Genomic DNA, 17253 nt, shown 5'->3' on the forward strand with positions numbered 1-17253 from the left:
GTGGAGTGCCCACTCCGGGTCGGGGATGAGTTCCTGCCCCAAGTGGAGGAGTTCAAGTATCTCGGGGTCTTGTTCGTGAGTGATGGGAGAAGGGAGCCGGAGATCGACAGACGGATTGGTGCTGCGGCTGCAGTGATGCGGACGCTGCACCAGTCCGTCGTGGTGAAGAGTGTAAAAGCAAAGCTCTCAATTTACCGGTCGATCTACGTCCCTAACCTCACCTATGGCCACGAGCTGTGGGTAGTGACCGAAAGAACGAGATCGTGAAATGGGCTTCCTCCGAAGGGTGGCTGGCCTCTCCCTTAGAGATAGGGTGAGACGTTCGACCATCTGGGAGGGGCTCAGAGTAGAGCCACTGCTCCTCCACATCGAAAGGAGCCAGTTGAGGTGGTTCGGGCATCTGACAAGGATGCCTCCTGGGGGCCTCCTGGGTGAGGTGTTCCGGGCATGTCCCACCGGGAGGAGGCCCGGGGCAGACCCAGGACACGCTGGAGAGATTATATCTCTCGGCTGGCCTGGGAACGCCTTGGTGTTCCCCCGGATAAGCTGGAGGAGGTGGCTGGGGAGAGGGAGGTCTGGGCTTCTCTGCTTAGGCTGCTGCCCCTGCGACCCGGCCTCGGATAAAGCGGATGAAGATGGATGGATGGATGGATGGATGGATGGATGGATGGATGGATGGAGTCCCCTCCCCCACATCGGCACCAGAACCCTGCATTATCTACTGGGTAAGACTGCCTGTTTTATCGAACTATGGCCATTACTACTGTGATCATTTGGAGCCCAGTGTGCCGCTCTCTCTGCTGGGATGAACCACTGGAGCTCACCCAGTCATCCCTTTCTTTCTCTCAAGAAGAAGTGAAAGAAATATATTTATTATGTTACGAGTCTAATATTCTTTAAATCAAACTGTAATGAATAAATCAAGAAAGAAGATATGGTGGCTCCAAGTGTTGTAGAAGAAAAGATAAACATCTCATTTTGACAAGTACTGTAAGTACTGTGAATAAAAAACAAACAGCGAACCAATCAGCAGTCGCCAATATGCTCCTAATTTTATTCCTAAAGAAATCAAATATATATATATTATTGGCCCAAAGGAGCCTAAATCTTTAAATTAGGCAGTACATGAAGTATTTTTTTAAATAAACAAAGACATGACTATAACAACTTTTAAAAGTAATTTAGAGTCCAATTATCCACTCAAATGTAAATAAAAGTTCACTTGACAACTGTATAAAGGTTACCTGTTTATACAATAATATAAATCACATTTCAAATGACCATCTGTGGAAAAGTTTGGATCCTGACCTGAGAGTTTCCACTGCACACTGTGAACTCTTTAGTCCAGCAGACAGAAGCTTCACTCCTGAATCCTGCAGGTCAGAGTTACTCAGGTCCAGCTCTCTCAGACTAGAGGACTGGGAGCTGAGGACTGAGCACAGAGCTTCACAGCTTCTCTCTGACAGGTTACAGCCACTCAGTCTGAAAAATAAAAGACCATCTATAAAACAAGTACTCATGTAGTTTGTTAATACATTTCACAACATTAACTCTTGTTTTTCTATTTTTAAAGGAAACATTAACATACTAAGATATAACATCATAAGGATGAACTTTAATTAATAATTCTAAAAACAAAATGTTTTCTGATCTGACCTCAGAGTATTCAGTTTACAGTTTAAACTTTGTAGTCCAGCAGACGGAAGCTTCACTCCTGAATCCTGCAGCTTTCTGATACTCAGGTCCAACTCTGTCAGACTAGAGGACTGTGAGCTGAGAACTGAGGACAGAGCTTCACAGTTTTCCTCTGAGAGTTCACAGATGTTAAGTCTGAAGATAAAAACATGAAAAAAGATTGTTGTTAAAGTGTAATCAGGGTGCAATAGCTTATTGTCTTGTGCTGAGCAGGTTAGTAAAACTTCACTTTAACTTGGAAATGAATTAAAATGCTATGAAACAAAGATAACTGGATAAAGATATGAACAAAAACAAATATCAAACATATAAACAAACAGAACTAAACAGAATACAAATTGATCTGACCTCAGAATATTCAGTTTGGCATGTGGACTCTCCACTGCAGCAGACAGAAGCTTTACTGCTGAAGCTTTCAGGCTGTTGGTACTTAGGTCCAGCTCTCTCAGACTACATGACTGGGAGCTGACCACTGACAACAAATTTTCACAGCCTTCCTCTGAGACGTTACAGCTGCTCAGCCTGAGAGAAATGAATATGATACTAATTCTATGCTTTAGTGTGCCAATACAGGTGGACTTCTCTCAACATTGGAACCTTGAGTACAGCGGCAGAACAATAGATTAACAGAATTGGGAGAAAATAAGCCAGTCTTTGGCTCAAAATTGTGCGGCTTGATCTCTCACTTTGTCCTTGACTCTGAGAAGAAACGCAAAGGACAGTCAATTTCCTGATGAGGACCGACAGAACATCGTGGACTTGAAGAATTAACTGAAGCTAAAAGACAGTGCAAGCGAAAGCAGTAACACTGACGACGACTGATGAGTCCAGCAGTATGAAAGAAAGCACGTGATGCAACATGCATGCTGGTGAAGAACAGTGTGATGTGTCTGCTTGAAGGCACTGACTCTCATATTTGCTATGCTTGGAGCAATCTTGGAAGAGAAGACTGAAAAGATGAATGGAGAAGAAAACAGAGTAAATGAAAATAAGACTGAAGGCACTGAAGGTGATATTTTGCCATGCTGGGACTTAACCTAAAAGAAAAGACTGTAAAGAAACAGAGAAGAAGACAACAGCTGAGTTGAGCCTGTGTTTGCTGGAGCTTTGAAGCCCGGACAGGACACTGTGAATGAAAAAGGACCAGTGAGAGATGAAGCTGGACGACTTTGACTGCGAGAATATAGGATATGATTGGATTGAAATGGAAGCCGGATCTCATGATTGTTTAGGGATGTCCACCACAGCATAACAAAGAGGTAAACATTAGAAAAGGTAAGAATAATGAAAGAAAATAACTGACAACTATATTAATGAATAGAAAACACACATACACAAATTGTTACATGTGAAATTATTTTTGAAATGAATCAGAAGTGAGATAGTTTGAAGCTAAAGCCCAGTGAAAAGATGCATAAATTAAATGTGAATACATAAAAATGCAATGAAGAGCACAAATAGGATGCAATGAAGATGCAGCTTACACTTAATTAAGATGAACACCTGGCATGCGACGAAGAAAGCAGCTTACACTCAATTAACATGAAATGTAACGAGGAAGAAAATGCTTACATTCATATTCATGACATAAACATGACATAACTGGTATTTGTGACAGGAAAGAGAGAGAAGTGGCTCATTTAAACACTGGTGATAATAATGAAAATGTCTTAGTTTGTTATTTTCAGGAGTAAAGCAGACCTGGACCAGTTCTCCAGATCCAGCAGTCGGAAGAAATTGTAGGTTAACATCAATGGATAAGTTAAGGCAAGTTTCTGGTTGAATTGTTCACAGAATCATGTGTCCATGAACCTGAAAAGCAAGCCCTAACACCTGGCTGAAGACCAGGAGCGTTATCATTTAAGGTGGGAAATTAAAATTTGGGCTAGTAATTCGGGGAAAGAGAAAACTGACTGCTTAACTGGAGAATTGGGAAGGTGTATGGGAGACTGCGAAACCATAGATGCAAAAATAACACACACAAACAGAAAATGCATTAACCTTACAAAGACAAGCTCATGAGGAGTAATGCATAGACATTGATTAAACCTGGCTAAGAACACAAGCATATGCAATGAAGATCAGCTTGCTACTTGTATGAGTGATAGAATGGTGTGAATGGTTAATAAAATAGACTTAAAGCTTGAAGTTGACTCAAAGGGGTTGTACGACAGGGGAGTGAGTTATGGAAAAAACAAACAAAAGAAAAGTGATTGAAGTAGTCTAAAAGAGTAACTTAGGAGTGCTCTCGTACTGAGTGATCAAAACCAGTGATTAGTATAGAAAGAAAATGAAAATAATTAAATAATGTGGTAAGGTTTAAACATGTATTTCTCTTGTCAAGTTGACTTGTGGAGATGAGTCACTATGCAAATTAGCTGGAGCAAAGACACTTCCTGTGTGCGTGTGTGTCGGAGGCTTTCAGTTCAAGAGACAGCATTGGCTGTGGAGGATTATTTGGCGAAATATATAATGATAAAGTAACAGGATAATTGATTACGGGGGTCAGGTCTGTTCAGAGGTGCAGATGTGAACAGGAAATTTATAATTTAGTGAGGATATGTTGTCGTAATGGGCTTATATCTGAGGCTGGGTCGGAAGCCTGAGACATCGTTGTGTGTAAAATGGTGCAGCTTGTGATGAGGTCCAGGTTGCAGTGAACGGGTGAACTTTGAGATTGTTTCAGATTTTCGAGGCTGTTGTTTCTATTTCAAGAGAGGGAGTTTGATTAAATATGGATAGGTCTGAGAGGGGCCCGAAAGTTTGTAGTAGTGCACTCAGAAAAAACCTGTGAGGTGATTTTGTTTTGTACTTTGATGAGCTAATAATCAGCTCTCTTTTTTTCATTTTTGTTCTAAGCAGGCCTGGAAGAGAGTGAACTGACGGCGCTGTCAAAATTACCAAGTACAAAAAGCAGGTGGGCTTTACAAATTATAATTGGCTGAGGAGGAGACCTGATTGGCGGCGAGTCTCTGTCTAAAAAAGGATTGTAGCGATTCAATCCAGTCAAAAGTATAGAGAACTATTTTCCTAAAAAGGAAAACGAAATAAAACAAATGATTGAGCTCATTTTGCTGATGTGGAGCATTTCATTATTTGCGCAGAAGGCTGCAGTATCAGCAAAAATATCATGTGTGAATGCATGTGAGTGAATGTGAGTGACTGGACTAAGGTGGGGATGAATAAATGTGGACAAATTTACCGTGTGAGGAAAAGAAAGGGGATGCTTTGTTTTGCTTTTGCCATAAGCAGGACAAGTGGGAGACTTAAATCTGGGGATGCTGATGAGTGAATTTGAGTGATTTGAGTGAATTTCTGTTTTATTGATTTGGGGTAGACCATGTTATTACATTATAAAATGCTAAAAGGGAAACATTTTTTGATATAACTCAAGTTACCATTAACTGAGGTAACATAGGATTAATAATAGTTCTGTTTAAGTTTATTTTTGTCATGACACAGACTGGATCATAGAGGGGGAGTTGAATATGAAATGTAAAGTACGGGTTTTGTTTCCAGGAAATTCCAAGGATCCAGACTTTGAAGGGAGCAGGAGTTCAAGAAGATTTGACATGATGATTAAATTGATCTTATTCCTTAAACACAGGTTTTAGGGCCGGAGCAAAATAACGGAGAGGAGGATTGCTGAGCTGTTCTGAGAAATGATATGACTAACCTTTTTTCCTTTTAATTTGTTAAACTTGGGTGAAGCATGTTGAGTTTTTTGCCACATGAGATGTGTCAAAAAAGAGAGGGATTTAAGGTTTACTTTGTTTAATTTGAAATGGGTTGTAGGATCATTGAATAACTATTGGGGTGGTTTGATAATTTAGATATGGTAAAACTGGGGCAGAGAATGTTATTTTTAAAGAAAGGATTAAAATGAACTGAGTTAGGTTTAGAAGATAAAATGCGGTGTTCATAAGGAGTTGTACACCAAACTTAAAGGGACACTGTGGGAATAATAATAATGGGGAAAAATAGTGAAGATTTTAGGAGTAGAAAATGTGTGATTTCTTTTTGATTTTTAGAATAAGTTGTTATAATGTAGGCTTTAGAAACAGATAGTAAATAGATTTATTTCTAGGGTAGAGGAGAGCTTTTTATGAGGATGATTTCATACACATTGCATTCTGTGCCTTTAACGGAGTTGTGGCTCAGAGAGTCATCTCTTGAGGGTCACAAACTTTTGGTTAACGTTGTGATTAGCCAATCTACTGTGAGAATGACCTGAGTTATTGAAGGATTGCACACGCTTACAGACATATAGAGTTCAGCAACACACATGACAGTATTGATTCCAGGCAAAAGGCCTGAAATCCATTTAGCATTTAACTGAATAGGAGTTTCGCTTGTAACTAAACTGGGTGACATGGAACATATTGAGATAACACATGCAGCTCTAAATTAGTCTTATTATATAAAATGCAGTTACAGAATAACAAATGCTTGTTGAAGTGACCAAGTTTTTGTTTAAAACAGAAGCAAAGGGAGAAGCTTATATATATTTTGGTTGAGTCTGATAAAGTATAAATTAGAATGTATCATAACATTAAGAGCAGCAAAAATGAAATAAAATGATATATTAAAACAGGTTATAACGCAGGAAATGTGAGTTCTAAAATACAGTTAGAGTTCAGCTTTTAGCTATGATGAAATTTATCTAGGAGCAATTAACTATGTGCTTACACTTAGTGATTAAAGTGGTTGTTTTTCTTTGATTCTTTAGTAGAATAAGCAGTTATAGTGATTTTCTTGATACATTTTCTTGTGATAGGTGACTTTAGATGAGAGTTAAGGCACCAGGGTCAGATCAGATAAGGAGCAACAGGAAGCACATGCAGAGACGTGCAAGCAGGGCTTTAAGAGTTTTACAAATGCTGAGTGATGTTGATCAAGATATAGAAATAAATGTCGAAAAACCAAATACGTAATTAGGTTCATGTTTTGAGTGATATTAGGTTGAATCAGGTTTGAATAAAGAGAACAACTGAGGAACAGAGTAAGTTAGAGCCGTAGGAGGAGAAGGTGTTTGTATCCTTTGCAGGAGGCCTGATTTCAATGAGAGAGGGACCGAGGAAGAACCTAACTTTACCCATGGAGTGTTCTCAAGTGGGAGCAGGCCTTTTATTATTAAGACCACTGAGATGACATGGGGTTGTCTGGTTCGCTAAGTCACAGGATGCCTAGAGAGGGTCAGTGATCCTAATGTCCATGACGTCATGGGTGGATAGGGAAGCAGATGAATGGGCCAAGGAGTGACCCAACATAATGTATGGTGACCTCTGGTGTGCCAGAGGTCAACCCTGGTTATGGAAGCCTTACAGTTAGATATGATTACTGACAAGAAACACGACCTTAGAGGCAATTTCAGTAATGAAGACTGAGTTTCTCCCTCCATATGGGATGAAAACATGACAGCACAGCAGAGATTTATATTTAAAAGGGGAGAGTGTGCACTGAAAGTGAGATACAAACTTGAACTTAAATTACGAACATCAGAAAAAGATGTAGGTGAAGTCTGGTAGCTGAAGTTTGGTTGTTTTATTCTAAAGCACAAACTGCTGGAGTTGGAGACAAGTGATCAAGCTGAGTACAATGAACCTGTCAGAGGGGCTGAAGCATCAGAGCTCATGTTCTTATAGGCTGGGTCTGGATTGTCCTTTGATAAGAGTTACGGAACAAAGTGTGTTTTAGAAATGCTGGAGTGAAACATTAAAAATACCATATATTTACTGAGTGACTGGTGATCATTTAATTCACTATTTTTACATTTTTTTTTAAAGTGTTCTTTGAACTGAGCACGTCTGATTTATTTCCCATGATTTTAAGAATTAAGTGATGATCACATATTTACTTACAGAGCTTTGTTGGAGGCTTTGACCACTGGCAGCATTCTCAGAAGAGCCTCCTCTGAAGCAGAGTATTTCTTGAAGTCAAACTCATCCAGATCTTCTTTTGATGACAGCAAGATGAAGGTCAGAGCTGAGCACTGAGCAGGAGACAGTTTACCTGTGGAGAGACTTCCTGAAGTCCTGTATTGTTGGATTTCCTCCACTAGAGAACGATCATTCAGTTCATTCAGACAGTGGAGCAGATTGATGCTTTTCTCTGCCGACAGATTCTCACTGAGCTTTACCTTGATGTACTGGACTGTTGCTAGAGTGATTCCTGAGATACTTCCTGTCTGTGACATCAGGGCTGGTAAGAGAGTCTGATTGGTCTGCAGTGAAAGACCCAGGAGGAAGCAGAGGAACAAGTCCAGGTGTCCATTTGGACTCTGTATGGCCTTGTTCAAAGCACTCTGGTAGAAGTGTTTCTCTGCAGATTCTCCTGTTTCAGACTTCTGGGAGGTTTTTTGATCTTCCAGCAGATTTCTTCCAGAGTTGATGAAGGTCAGGTGGACATGAAGAGCAGCCAGAAACTCCTGAACACTCAGATGGATGAAGCAGAACACCTTGTCCTGGTACAGTCCTCTCTCCTCTTTAAAGATCTGTGTGAACACTCCTGAGTACACTGAGGCTGCTCTGATATCGATGCCACACTCTGTCAGGTCTGATTCATAGAAGATCAGGTTTCCTTTCTGCAGCTGATCAAAAGCCAGTTTTCCCAGAGACTCAATCACCTTCCTGCTCTCTGGACTCCAGTGTGGATCTGTCTCAGCTCCTCCATCATACTTGACCTTCTTCACTTTGGCCTGAACCACCAGGAAGTGGATGTACATCTCAGTCAGGGTGTTGGGCAGCTGTCCTCCCTCTCTGGTTTCCAGCACATCCTCCAGAACTGTAGCAGTGATCCAGCAGAAGACTGGGATGTGGCACATGATGTGGAGGCTTCGTGATGTCTTGATGTGGGAGATGATCCTGCTGGCCTGCTCCTCATCTCCTCATCTCTTCCTGAAGTACTCCTCCTTCTGTGGGTCAGTGAACCCTCTGACCTCTGTCACCATGCCAACACAGTCAGGAGGGATCTGTCAAAGTTATTAAGAGACTTGATGACATCATGGCGTACGTTCGTGAACCTGAACTACATACTCTGAAAAGTTTTCAAGATGGCGGAGGTCTGAAGTGAAGCGAAGTGAAGAAAAGCAAAGCAAGAAGGTATGTAAGTAAAATGAAAGACAACATTTTCTGTTTGTTTTTTTATTCTTTGAGCTGCTGTCGATTGGTTTTGGTTTTGTTTTGCCTGTCCCATTTGGTTCTTTAGCCGTCAGAATTGTTGTCTGAAGACCAACAAGGATACCCAATGGATTTACTTTGCCAAATGGATCATCACGGCCTTGCCGTATTGGTCTATTTGATCAACCTTTGTTGTTATTGTTTATTTTATTTTATTTTCAGTTGTTACAGACGGGACAGACATGACTGAGGACCTGACATATAGACACAGACAAACAGGCACACACAGACACAAACATGCATTCCCACCCTCATGCACACATATACAAATACTCAGCACTCACTCAACATAGGGATAGACATACATGGACACTGTACACACAATCACACTCCACAAACAAACTCTATACCCCAGGTCCAGGTACCCTCGCCCCTGGAGGGGGAAACGGCACCTAGACCCAGGAGATGTTACCCTTTCCCCCGGGGTGGAGGCAAGCAGACCGCCCCAGGCTCCGCAGCAGCAGGGAGGCCCCGCATCCCAGATCCCAATCGGACGGCCAACACCTCCTCCCAGCCCCCCGCCCTGATGGCCAGCAGAGAACAGGGGTGTGTGAAGACCCCAAACCCTCCCTCCTCTCACTCATGTGTAGTGTTGCTGCGTGTTGTTCTGAGGTGCATTTAAAACACGGGAGAGCATGGTGCTGCTGCCAGAGAGCAGCAGGTGTTAGCACGGGCCCTCCCGAGGACCCTCAATGTCTACATGGATTTAAAATTGAGAGGTGGGAACCGGCGCCAGAGGTGGGGTTGAATACCAGACCGTCCACTGTGCCCACCCTCAAGGCCCTATATATGTATGTGTTATGAGAGTGTGAGTAATGTGGATGTCTAAGTTGTGGAATAAAATTGAGGCACAGGTGGCCAGAAGGGGACAGAGGGGGGGGGAATGCCTCCCCTGCACCCTGGTGACATACCCGCACCCCAAGGCCCTACTTGTGTGGGTGGGTGTGTTGGAGCGGGAAGAGGGAGGCAGCCGGGGATGGGAAGGAAAAGAAGGGAGGAGCAAGATGCCCCTCCCTGGGGCCAGCTCCCCCGCTGATCCCAGTAGGCACCCCCGTCCTTCGGCACCCACCAAGGCAAGGGAGCCCAGGCCCATCCAGATCAGGGCCTACGGCAGCAGGACCGCCCAGCCCCACAGGACCCGGGGCAGCCCACCTGACCCCACCGCAGAGGAAACTGTACCCACCCTAACATTCAATCATCTCCCATGATTGCTGTCGATTGTTACCAGAAGAATGTTGCGTCCGTGTTGAGTCATTTCGGTTTTTTGTCGACAAGTTGGCGCACATTTTGGAGCTAACTGCTCACTATTTTAATGCAAGCCTAAATTGAGAGTAAAATGCCAGTGGCAGCCACGTACCAGTTGTTGGGAATTATTATTGCCAGTGGTTTACTTATTTTCACCATAAGCTTTGTGATATGGTAATGGTTACGTTTTGGCGAAATATGTTTTACATATTAACTTAATAACCGCCGCGGTGTAAATTTGGGCTAAGCTAGCTGTCTCATGGTAACGTGAGTTGTAGTTTTTCTTTTCGTTGAACAGCTTGAAGTGTGATTTGAGCATTAAACACAGTTATCGCCAAGCTCCGAGGTAAGTTTTTTTTAATTGTATTTCAATATTGTTGTATTATTCATGTACTGAAGAAGACAAAATACAGGTCGGCAAATTATATATGAATCCCTCCCAGGCCAAGTAAACATTCACCTACGTTGAGCACATTTGGCTTGAATGCATAAAAAATATACACACAAAAAAAATTGCTCGCACTATTTTAATGTGATGTTTTACAAAAGCTGTTTTTCATCCTGAATTAGGCCCTGGTTTAGAGAAAAATCTATTGTTGTAGTTTGCTTAATACTAAAACGGTATTTGGACGATGGTTGATTTATTGTTCATACTGTGTAGCCGGTAAAATATTTGAAAATCACTGTTTTATGTCCACCTTTTTCCTTATCAAACCATATGTTCTAAAACACGTTATAGGCACAAGTTTAAAAAGCTGTAAACATGTAGGGTTACATTACCAATAAAAACTTTTAAAAATTTCATAAACATTTAAAAGGGACATTTTTGCTTGGCATTATTTTATTTTTCTATTTTAAATACATAAATGGCAAAAAATATCTAAATTTGACGTTAAATTTGAGTAGGCTACTAGTGTAAACTATACAGAGGTTCTAATCATTTCATCATCAAACTTAAGGACTTGTTGATGAAATAATTTTGGGAGAAACAGCAGCAGTAGTAATTGCAGTTTGAACTGAGCACATGGTTTTAGTATAATTTAATCCCCTGTTTCTCAGCTTAGATGTGGGATTCTAAAGAACCAGGAGTTTATCAGGAACCACCAGCCTCTATTGGTAACTTACAGTATATTAATTTATAGAATGAGTAAAATGTATTTAATGTATTGGACTAATACTACTTATTAAATATGTTACAGGAACATACACCAGGGACCATTCCAGGAGGAGGAGTTGATTCATTAAGGGCTTTTGGACTTGATTTCAAGCGTTCAAGGTTCTTTGTCACATGCATAGTTATACAAGTATAACACACAGTGAAGTGTAACCTGACTAGTAAGGGCACTGGGTTTCTAAAGTGAAATGAATTGAAAATGCAAGTTGTGCGTTCACTCCTCAGACACCCGGACAAAATTATTGGAACACTACCGTTTAAAACATAGCCATTTCTCCCAAAAATCTCCTGTTGATTGACAATCTCATGAAGATGACCTTAGCACTTCGTCGCCTAGAGATTGTCAAGGAAGACCCAATGATCATCGAGTTCTTACAGAAATAGCCCGCTTTTCGCATTGATTCACAGGTTAAATGTTTTCTTTTTTTATTTATTTGAGTAGATTTTTCAGAATTCTTTTCCTTTTACTATTTTGTAGATTTGTGCTGCGTTTCATCACATATGTGAACTTGTGAAACCAGTTTTATTCTGAGCTGGACAGACTGACACCCAGACTGGTGATCTTGTTGAGACAGAAAGCGGGTCGAACTGGCCAGACTGCAGAGGCTCTGGGCGGCATGCTGAATCTATATGATAAACAGGTAAAGTGTAACTGCATGGTGTCAATAACATTACGTAGTTGTTTCACTAGATTGAAGATGCATCAAAGTAGGTCTGGGTCAGTTATGTTCAAATTAATCACCAAGACATTTTAATTTAGTGAATAAGTAAGTTCTTGAATTTAAAATACCAACATCAATCCCATTTACTTTTATATATATACACAAATTAGTGTTGCTGTATGAGGAGTTTAGTTTTTTATTTTGAAAATGCTGGACAGCTTAGATATTTCATGAGAGGTGAACTGAGCCAGACTGAAGCGTGTAAAGGCACTTGTGAAATACATTTGCCTTATTCATTTGTATCTTCTCTGTCTGTGCAGCAAGAACAGGACTCTGATATCAGACGTACTCTGGTCCTGCACGGTCTTCCAATATACCTACGGGAGGAGTAGCCACAATTCTTCAAAGTTTGGCATGTAAGTACTTATCATGGATAATGTGTTCAATAAATAGTACAGGTTAAATGTTGGGTCACAGATGCTACTATATTTACAGAATGTGACATAATAAGCCGAATGGGGTCCTGTCTTAGGTTTCATTGTCTGCAAATCTGAAACAGAAGCATGCGTATTAAAAAAGGAGCACGGGAGTTCCAATGTTTACAAAATTAAGAGCTGTGCTGGTCAATAATCCAAATGTGCAGACAATATAACCTAACTAGAAAGCAATGTTATGTGGCAGAGCACATTAACAACAATTATGTACTCCAGCACATCCTGTTGCAAATAAATAGTGAACTCCCCTTTGCTGGTCTTAAGTTGTAACGGCTTTGAAAGATTTTTGAATCAGACGGTGGGCCAGTCCCAAAATCTAATTCCTTCTTTTATGTGTCATTCCTGATCTTAGCTGAAAATGTCATCCAATCACATGCTGTCATTTTTGTGTAAATTGCTAACAAATACACACAAACCAATGCTACAGAAAACATTCCTTCCCTGTTAGGATTTCTAATAATTAAGCATCTTTTTTCCATGTAACTATTAAATCTGAGTCTCTTATTCAAAACTGTTTTTGTCCTTTGCAGATGGAAGAATCACCAGAGCCAGAGATCATCATCACCTCTGTTGGTATTCTGACCATTGTCAACACTACGAGCCCAAAGCACTTCAGTCCGGTCAGTGCAGCAGTTGTAGTGGAAGATGAGCTTGTGGTAGGCGACATTCCCAAGTGGGCTGATGCATTTGTCTTGTTGTTCGGATTGTTTTATGTCTTGCATCTGGACTATCCCAAAACCTGGTTAACACATTCACATTCATCCAGAAACCACTGATGGGCCTTGAGGATGGTAAACAGTTGAAACCATGTCTTCTTCAACTCAAAAACAATCTTTTACTGCCAGAGTAGCACGTACAGGTGCTGGCACTATACTGCTGGCAAAATTCAAACTGTTCCAATGAAGCTGATGCCTCACATGACTAGTTGTACTAAACTGTAGTAAAGTTTCATACAAAGTTCTGTAGGTAGGTTTAGGACATCTGCTGCTATCTGTTCCCCATAGCCTGAGACATAGACTGAGACAAACATGCCTCTAGATAGCTTTTTTTTATATGGTGGGTGTTCTATTTAACTTAGTCTTATAATGAAAACGTGTAAGAAAATGCTCATACATATTTTTTTTGTTTTAAATGTTTCCTAAATTCTATTTTAAAAGTTTTAAAAGGGAACAACTGGAGAAAAACTGATGCACTATATTATTTGTTATAAAAATATTATTTATGTTGAAGTTTAAGGGAAGGGCTAAAGAGTAGACTGAGACTATTTATTTTGTTTAAATGTTTATAAAAATGACTTTTATTAGTTTTATAACAGCATCAGGCTGATACAGTTTTTATGTTGTTTCCAAAATTATTTTTAAAAGAGAAAGCTGGAAAAAAAGGCTGAAGCACTATATTGTTTAAAATTTTCACTGTACAAGTTGTACAATAAGCACTAAAACATGTTCAAATACAGAAGCATGTAAAGTTTTGTGCAGGTGGTTATAAATAAACTTGCAATTGCAAATCTGTCTCAGCTTTTTTTTTCTTTACAGAAAGACCCTGTCTATGAAGGATTAGACTTAGCGTGTGGTTTAATAGGTAATAGGTAGAGCTGGGCGATAAAACGATAACGATATGTATTGCGAAATAACTTTTTCTCGATAGAAAAATGAAACTATTGCGATAGACCTCATCTCTCTCTTCCTGTCTTATAAAAAACCCCCAATAGCCAATAAAAATTAAGTAGCGCAGAGCCGAACCAATCACAGCCGCAGCGTCACGTCACGTAACTTGTTACGTACAGCTCAAGTGCCAAGCCGTACATGTGTATTTGTTTGGGAAGCAGCTAGCCACTGTGCCGGGCCGGGTAATGGAGGAAATGAGTGCAGACTAGAGAAAAATCAACCGAGAGCTTGGGTGAGCAGGTTACCGAAGAGAACACAGATGATGGTTCCAATGTTGGAGAGATTGTCGAAAGGTAAGGCCAGAGAAGTTCCGTAGTGTGGAGGTATTTCGGCTATTTGAAGTCTGACAAAAAGTAACGCGCACTGTAAATTGTGCCGAAAGCATGTTCCCACAAAGTCTGGAAATACAACAAACCTTTTTTATCACCTGAAGCAGTGCCACCCACTGGAGCACGCTCAATCTCTGACTGAAAGCGCTAATTCGTCATCGAAAACAACCAGGGGAATCCCTGTGAAGCAGCAACAGTCAATTGAGTCGGCTTTCTCCAGCATCTTACCATATGACAAAAAAGGTAAGAGGCATAGCAACATAACGAATGCCATAGCTTACTTTCTTGCTAAAGACATGCTACCAATAAACACGATTGAAAATGAAGGATTCAAGCAGCTAATTAAGGGAATGTATCCTCGTTACCGACTCCCTGGACATAAACATTTCTCTCAGACAGCGCTTCCAAAGCAATATTATGTAAGTTGGTCAATTTTGTCTCTTTTTCTGTAAAATAAACTAAGATTTATTTTTAGAATTAATATTTTGTTTCTAAGTGGAATTGACAATTTAGTAGTCTGTTTTGTTTGTTCTATTTTGAAACTTAAACGCTTTAGCGGCTGCCTTTTGTGTAGTTTGTAATATTTGCCTTTATTTATCTGAAACTGAAGTCTCATGTTCCTTAAGTACATCTGCCCTGTTGAACTTATTATGGGAAATAAATATTTAAATCAAAACAAGCTGCTGATTATTTCACATTTTATTTGTGAGCAACATCAAATTTAAATCTTACATATATAGTTATTTGGCTTATATCGTGATATATATCGTTATCGCCTGAAATGAAAAAAACATATCGTGATATGAAAAATCTTATATCACCCAGCTCTAGTAATAGGTAATTAGAGTTTATATAAGTTATAATATTTAAGTTAGTAAAGTAATGAAATAAAGTTTAAATAAAATAAATGATACAAGTTTAGTGAAATTAAACTTTGTAAGTTACTTAAATACTAAGTTATAGGTTGGAGGTAGTTCAATTCTTTGATCTTATTCAGGTCATATTTTTTTAAGTTACAGTGAACTTATAGTTTTTAAGTAAGTTAACTTAAAAATTATTATGCAATCAGTTTCCTCATAAATGTTGAGTTCACTGAACTTATTCGGGTTTACAGTGTACCCTACAAGGAGTCATTTATCTCTCTTAGGGACCTCGGCCCTGGAGACAGGCGAGTCGTCCCCTCATCCACAGACTCTGCTTCTTCTACAGAAGGAGGAAGCCAGTGGGATTAAGAAAGTCCTCAAAGTATTCCTTCCACCTCCCGACAATATTCTCTGTCGACGTCAGCAGTGCTCCACCCGCACTATACACAGTGCAAGTAGAGCACCAGTCTCCCTCAGACTGCAGCTGAAGCTCTGCCAGAGGTGTATGTTGAAGATCTTGCAGACCAGGGCCTCTGCGAGGCGTTCACATGCACGTTTAGTTGTGCCAGGTCTGTCCAGCATCCTGCCGCGTCCTGGTGCCACGTGCACTTATGGACACCCTTATGTTCAAACATGCTGTTCATTAAGGACAAAGTGTGATTTGCACAGAAGTCCAAAAACAAAACACCACTCGGATTCAGATCCAGGAGGCCGTTCCTCCCAATCATGCCCCTCCAGGGCCCACAGGAGTGTTGAAGTCTCCCAGTAGGACAACAGTGGTTGTTTAATGACTGTTGAAGTTATCAATTAGCTTAAACCCTCACAGAAGTGCTCTTACTGCAATAGAGACGCTCAGCCAGCTCCTCCTGCTTCAGTCTCCTCAGGAAGTTCGCTGTGATTGTCACAAGTGCCTTTCTGCTCCTCCTCTGCTCATCATCCTCCCTCTGACTCTCTAAGCATTCTGGGTAATCTGGACTCAGAACCTTCTGGATGTTCTTCAGCTCGTTCTTCACAAAAGTGATGATGTTGTCCTCCAGCAGCTGGAACAGAATATTTATGAATGAGCCAATCAGACTGAAATCATGTAATCATGAAAACATGTAAACACAAAGTGTGGATCATTAACCTGATGTTTACACCTCTGATGAAGTCTCAGCTTTGTTTTTATACCAAAGTAGTTTACACTGAGTTTGTAGTTGCAGAGAAAGACTCAAATAACTTGGAATTAATGTTTTCAATTTACAAGGTTTAGAGGGTTCTTTCAACAGTGAAATTCAAGCTCAATAATCATAATTATAATATTTCTGACTGAACAAAACTGAATTTGTGAATCAGAACTGAATCATTGTAAAAATCATACACAAAGTCTGTACTTTTGTTTAAGTAGAAGGACAACTACTACTATTGAAAACTACTCCTGTAAAAGTTGAAGTACTCATTAAACTTAAAAGTAATTGTTAAAAAGAAAACAGCTCTTTGGAAGACATTTCTACTTTTAAGAAGTAGAAAGTTCAGATATTTGTTTAAAAATGTACAGAGTAAAAGTAAAAAATAGCTAGAAAAAAACTACTTAAGTAAACTACAGATACCTGAAAATAGTAATTAGGTTATGTAATGAAGTATTTGTATTTTGTTCTCAGCCCTACAGACAATCCACTGGTCTACACAGAGCAGCATGGAGACGACTGTGGACAGAACAGATGTAACAGTAGTTGTTGTACATGTACAGACCATAAATATGGAGTCCAGCTGTGTTTGATGCTGCTGGGCAGACTGACCACTGGGAACCTCTGAGCTCTGCTGGTCCACTCTGTGGAGGAACCATGAAGGATTAGATCAACACAGGATAAAGATCCAGTAGTTTCTGCTCAAATAACTTCATCTGAATCAAGTTTGTCAAGTTTTAGACTCTCAGATTGTGAAGATATAGTTTCTGTTTTCTATGA

The 17253-nt window shown here is 40.2% G+C and overlaps 1 protein-coding gene and 1 long non-coding RNA gene across 4 annotated transcripts; one reads left to right on the forward strand and one right to left on the reverse strand.

Moving 5' to 3' along the window:
- Window positions 1-660: 660 nt before the first annotated feature.
- Window positions 661-8199, reverse strand: LOC109195922 (ribonuclease inhibitor-like). Its single transcript, XM_025901265.1, has 4 exons — window positions 7557-8199; window positions 2044-2217; window positions 1657-1830; window positions 661-1482 (listed from the first exon to the last, which is right to left on the reverse strand). Exons 1-4 carry the CDS (start codon window positions 7889-7891, stop codon window positions 1266-1268), a joined length of 900 nt encoding a protein of 299 aa, XP_025757050.1. The 5' UTR covers window positions 7892-8199; the 3' UTR covers window positions 661-1265.
- A 2553-nt stretch (window positions 8200-10752) lies between these two features.
- On the forward strand, window positions 10753-17032 carry LOC102078909 (uncharacterized). Of its 3 annotated transcripts, none has more exons than XR_003215383.1 (6): window positions 10753-11234; window positions 11318-11394; window positions 11771-11933; window positions 12275-12370; window positions 12979-13104; window positions 16948-17032. It is a non-coding gene; the product is annotated as an uncharacterized LOC102078909 (long non-coding RNA). The 3 variants fall into 3 exon arrangements; XR_003215384.1 differs by having other exon boundaries at window positions 12979-13068; XR_267770.4 differs by lacking the exon at window positions 16948-17032 and having other exon boundaries at window positions 12979-13170.
- Window positions 17033-17253: the final 221 nt, after the last annotated feature.

The sequence above is a fragment of the Oreochromis niloticus genome, linkage group LG19, assembly GCF_001858045.2.
Source record: "Oreochromis niloticus isolate F11D_XX linkage group LG19, O_niloticus_UMD_NMBU, whole genome shotgun sequence".
Classification (NCBI taxonomy): Eukaryota; Metazoa; Chordata; class Actinopteri; order Cichliformes; family Cichlidae; genus Oreochromis; species Oreochromis niloticus.

Excerpts from the sequence above, each read along its gene's own strand:
- LOC109195922 (XM_025901265.1), bottom strand. The coding sequence starts at position 7,891 with ATGTCACAGACAGGAAGTATCTCAGGAATCACTCTAGCAACAGTCCAG. Across the intron at positions 2,218-7,556 it reads AAAGCCTCCAACAAAGCTCT|GCTGAGCAGCTGTAACGTCT; the intron begins GTAAGTAAATAT and ends CATTTCTCTCAG. Across the intron at positions 1,831-2,043 it reads GCCAAACTGAATATTCTGAG|ACTTAACATCTGTGAACTCT; the intron begins GTCAGATCAATT and ends TTTTATCTTCAG.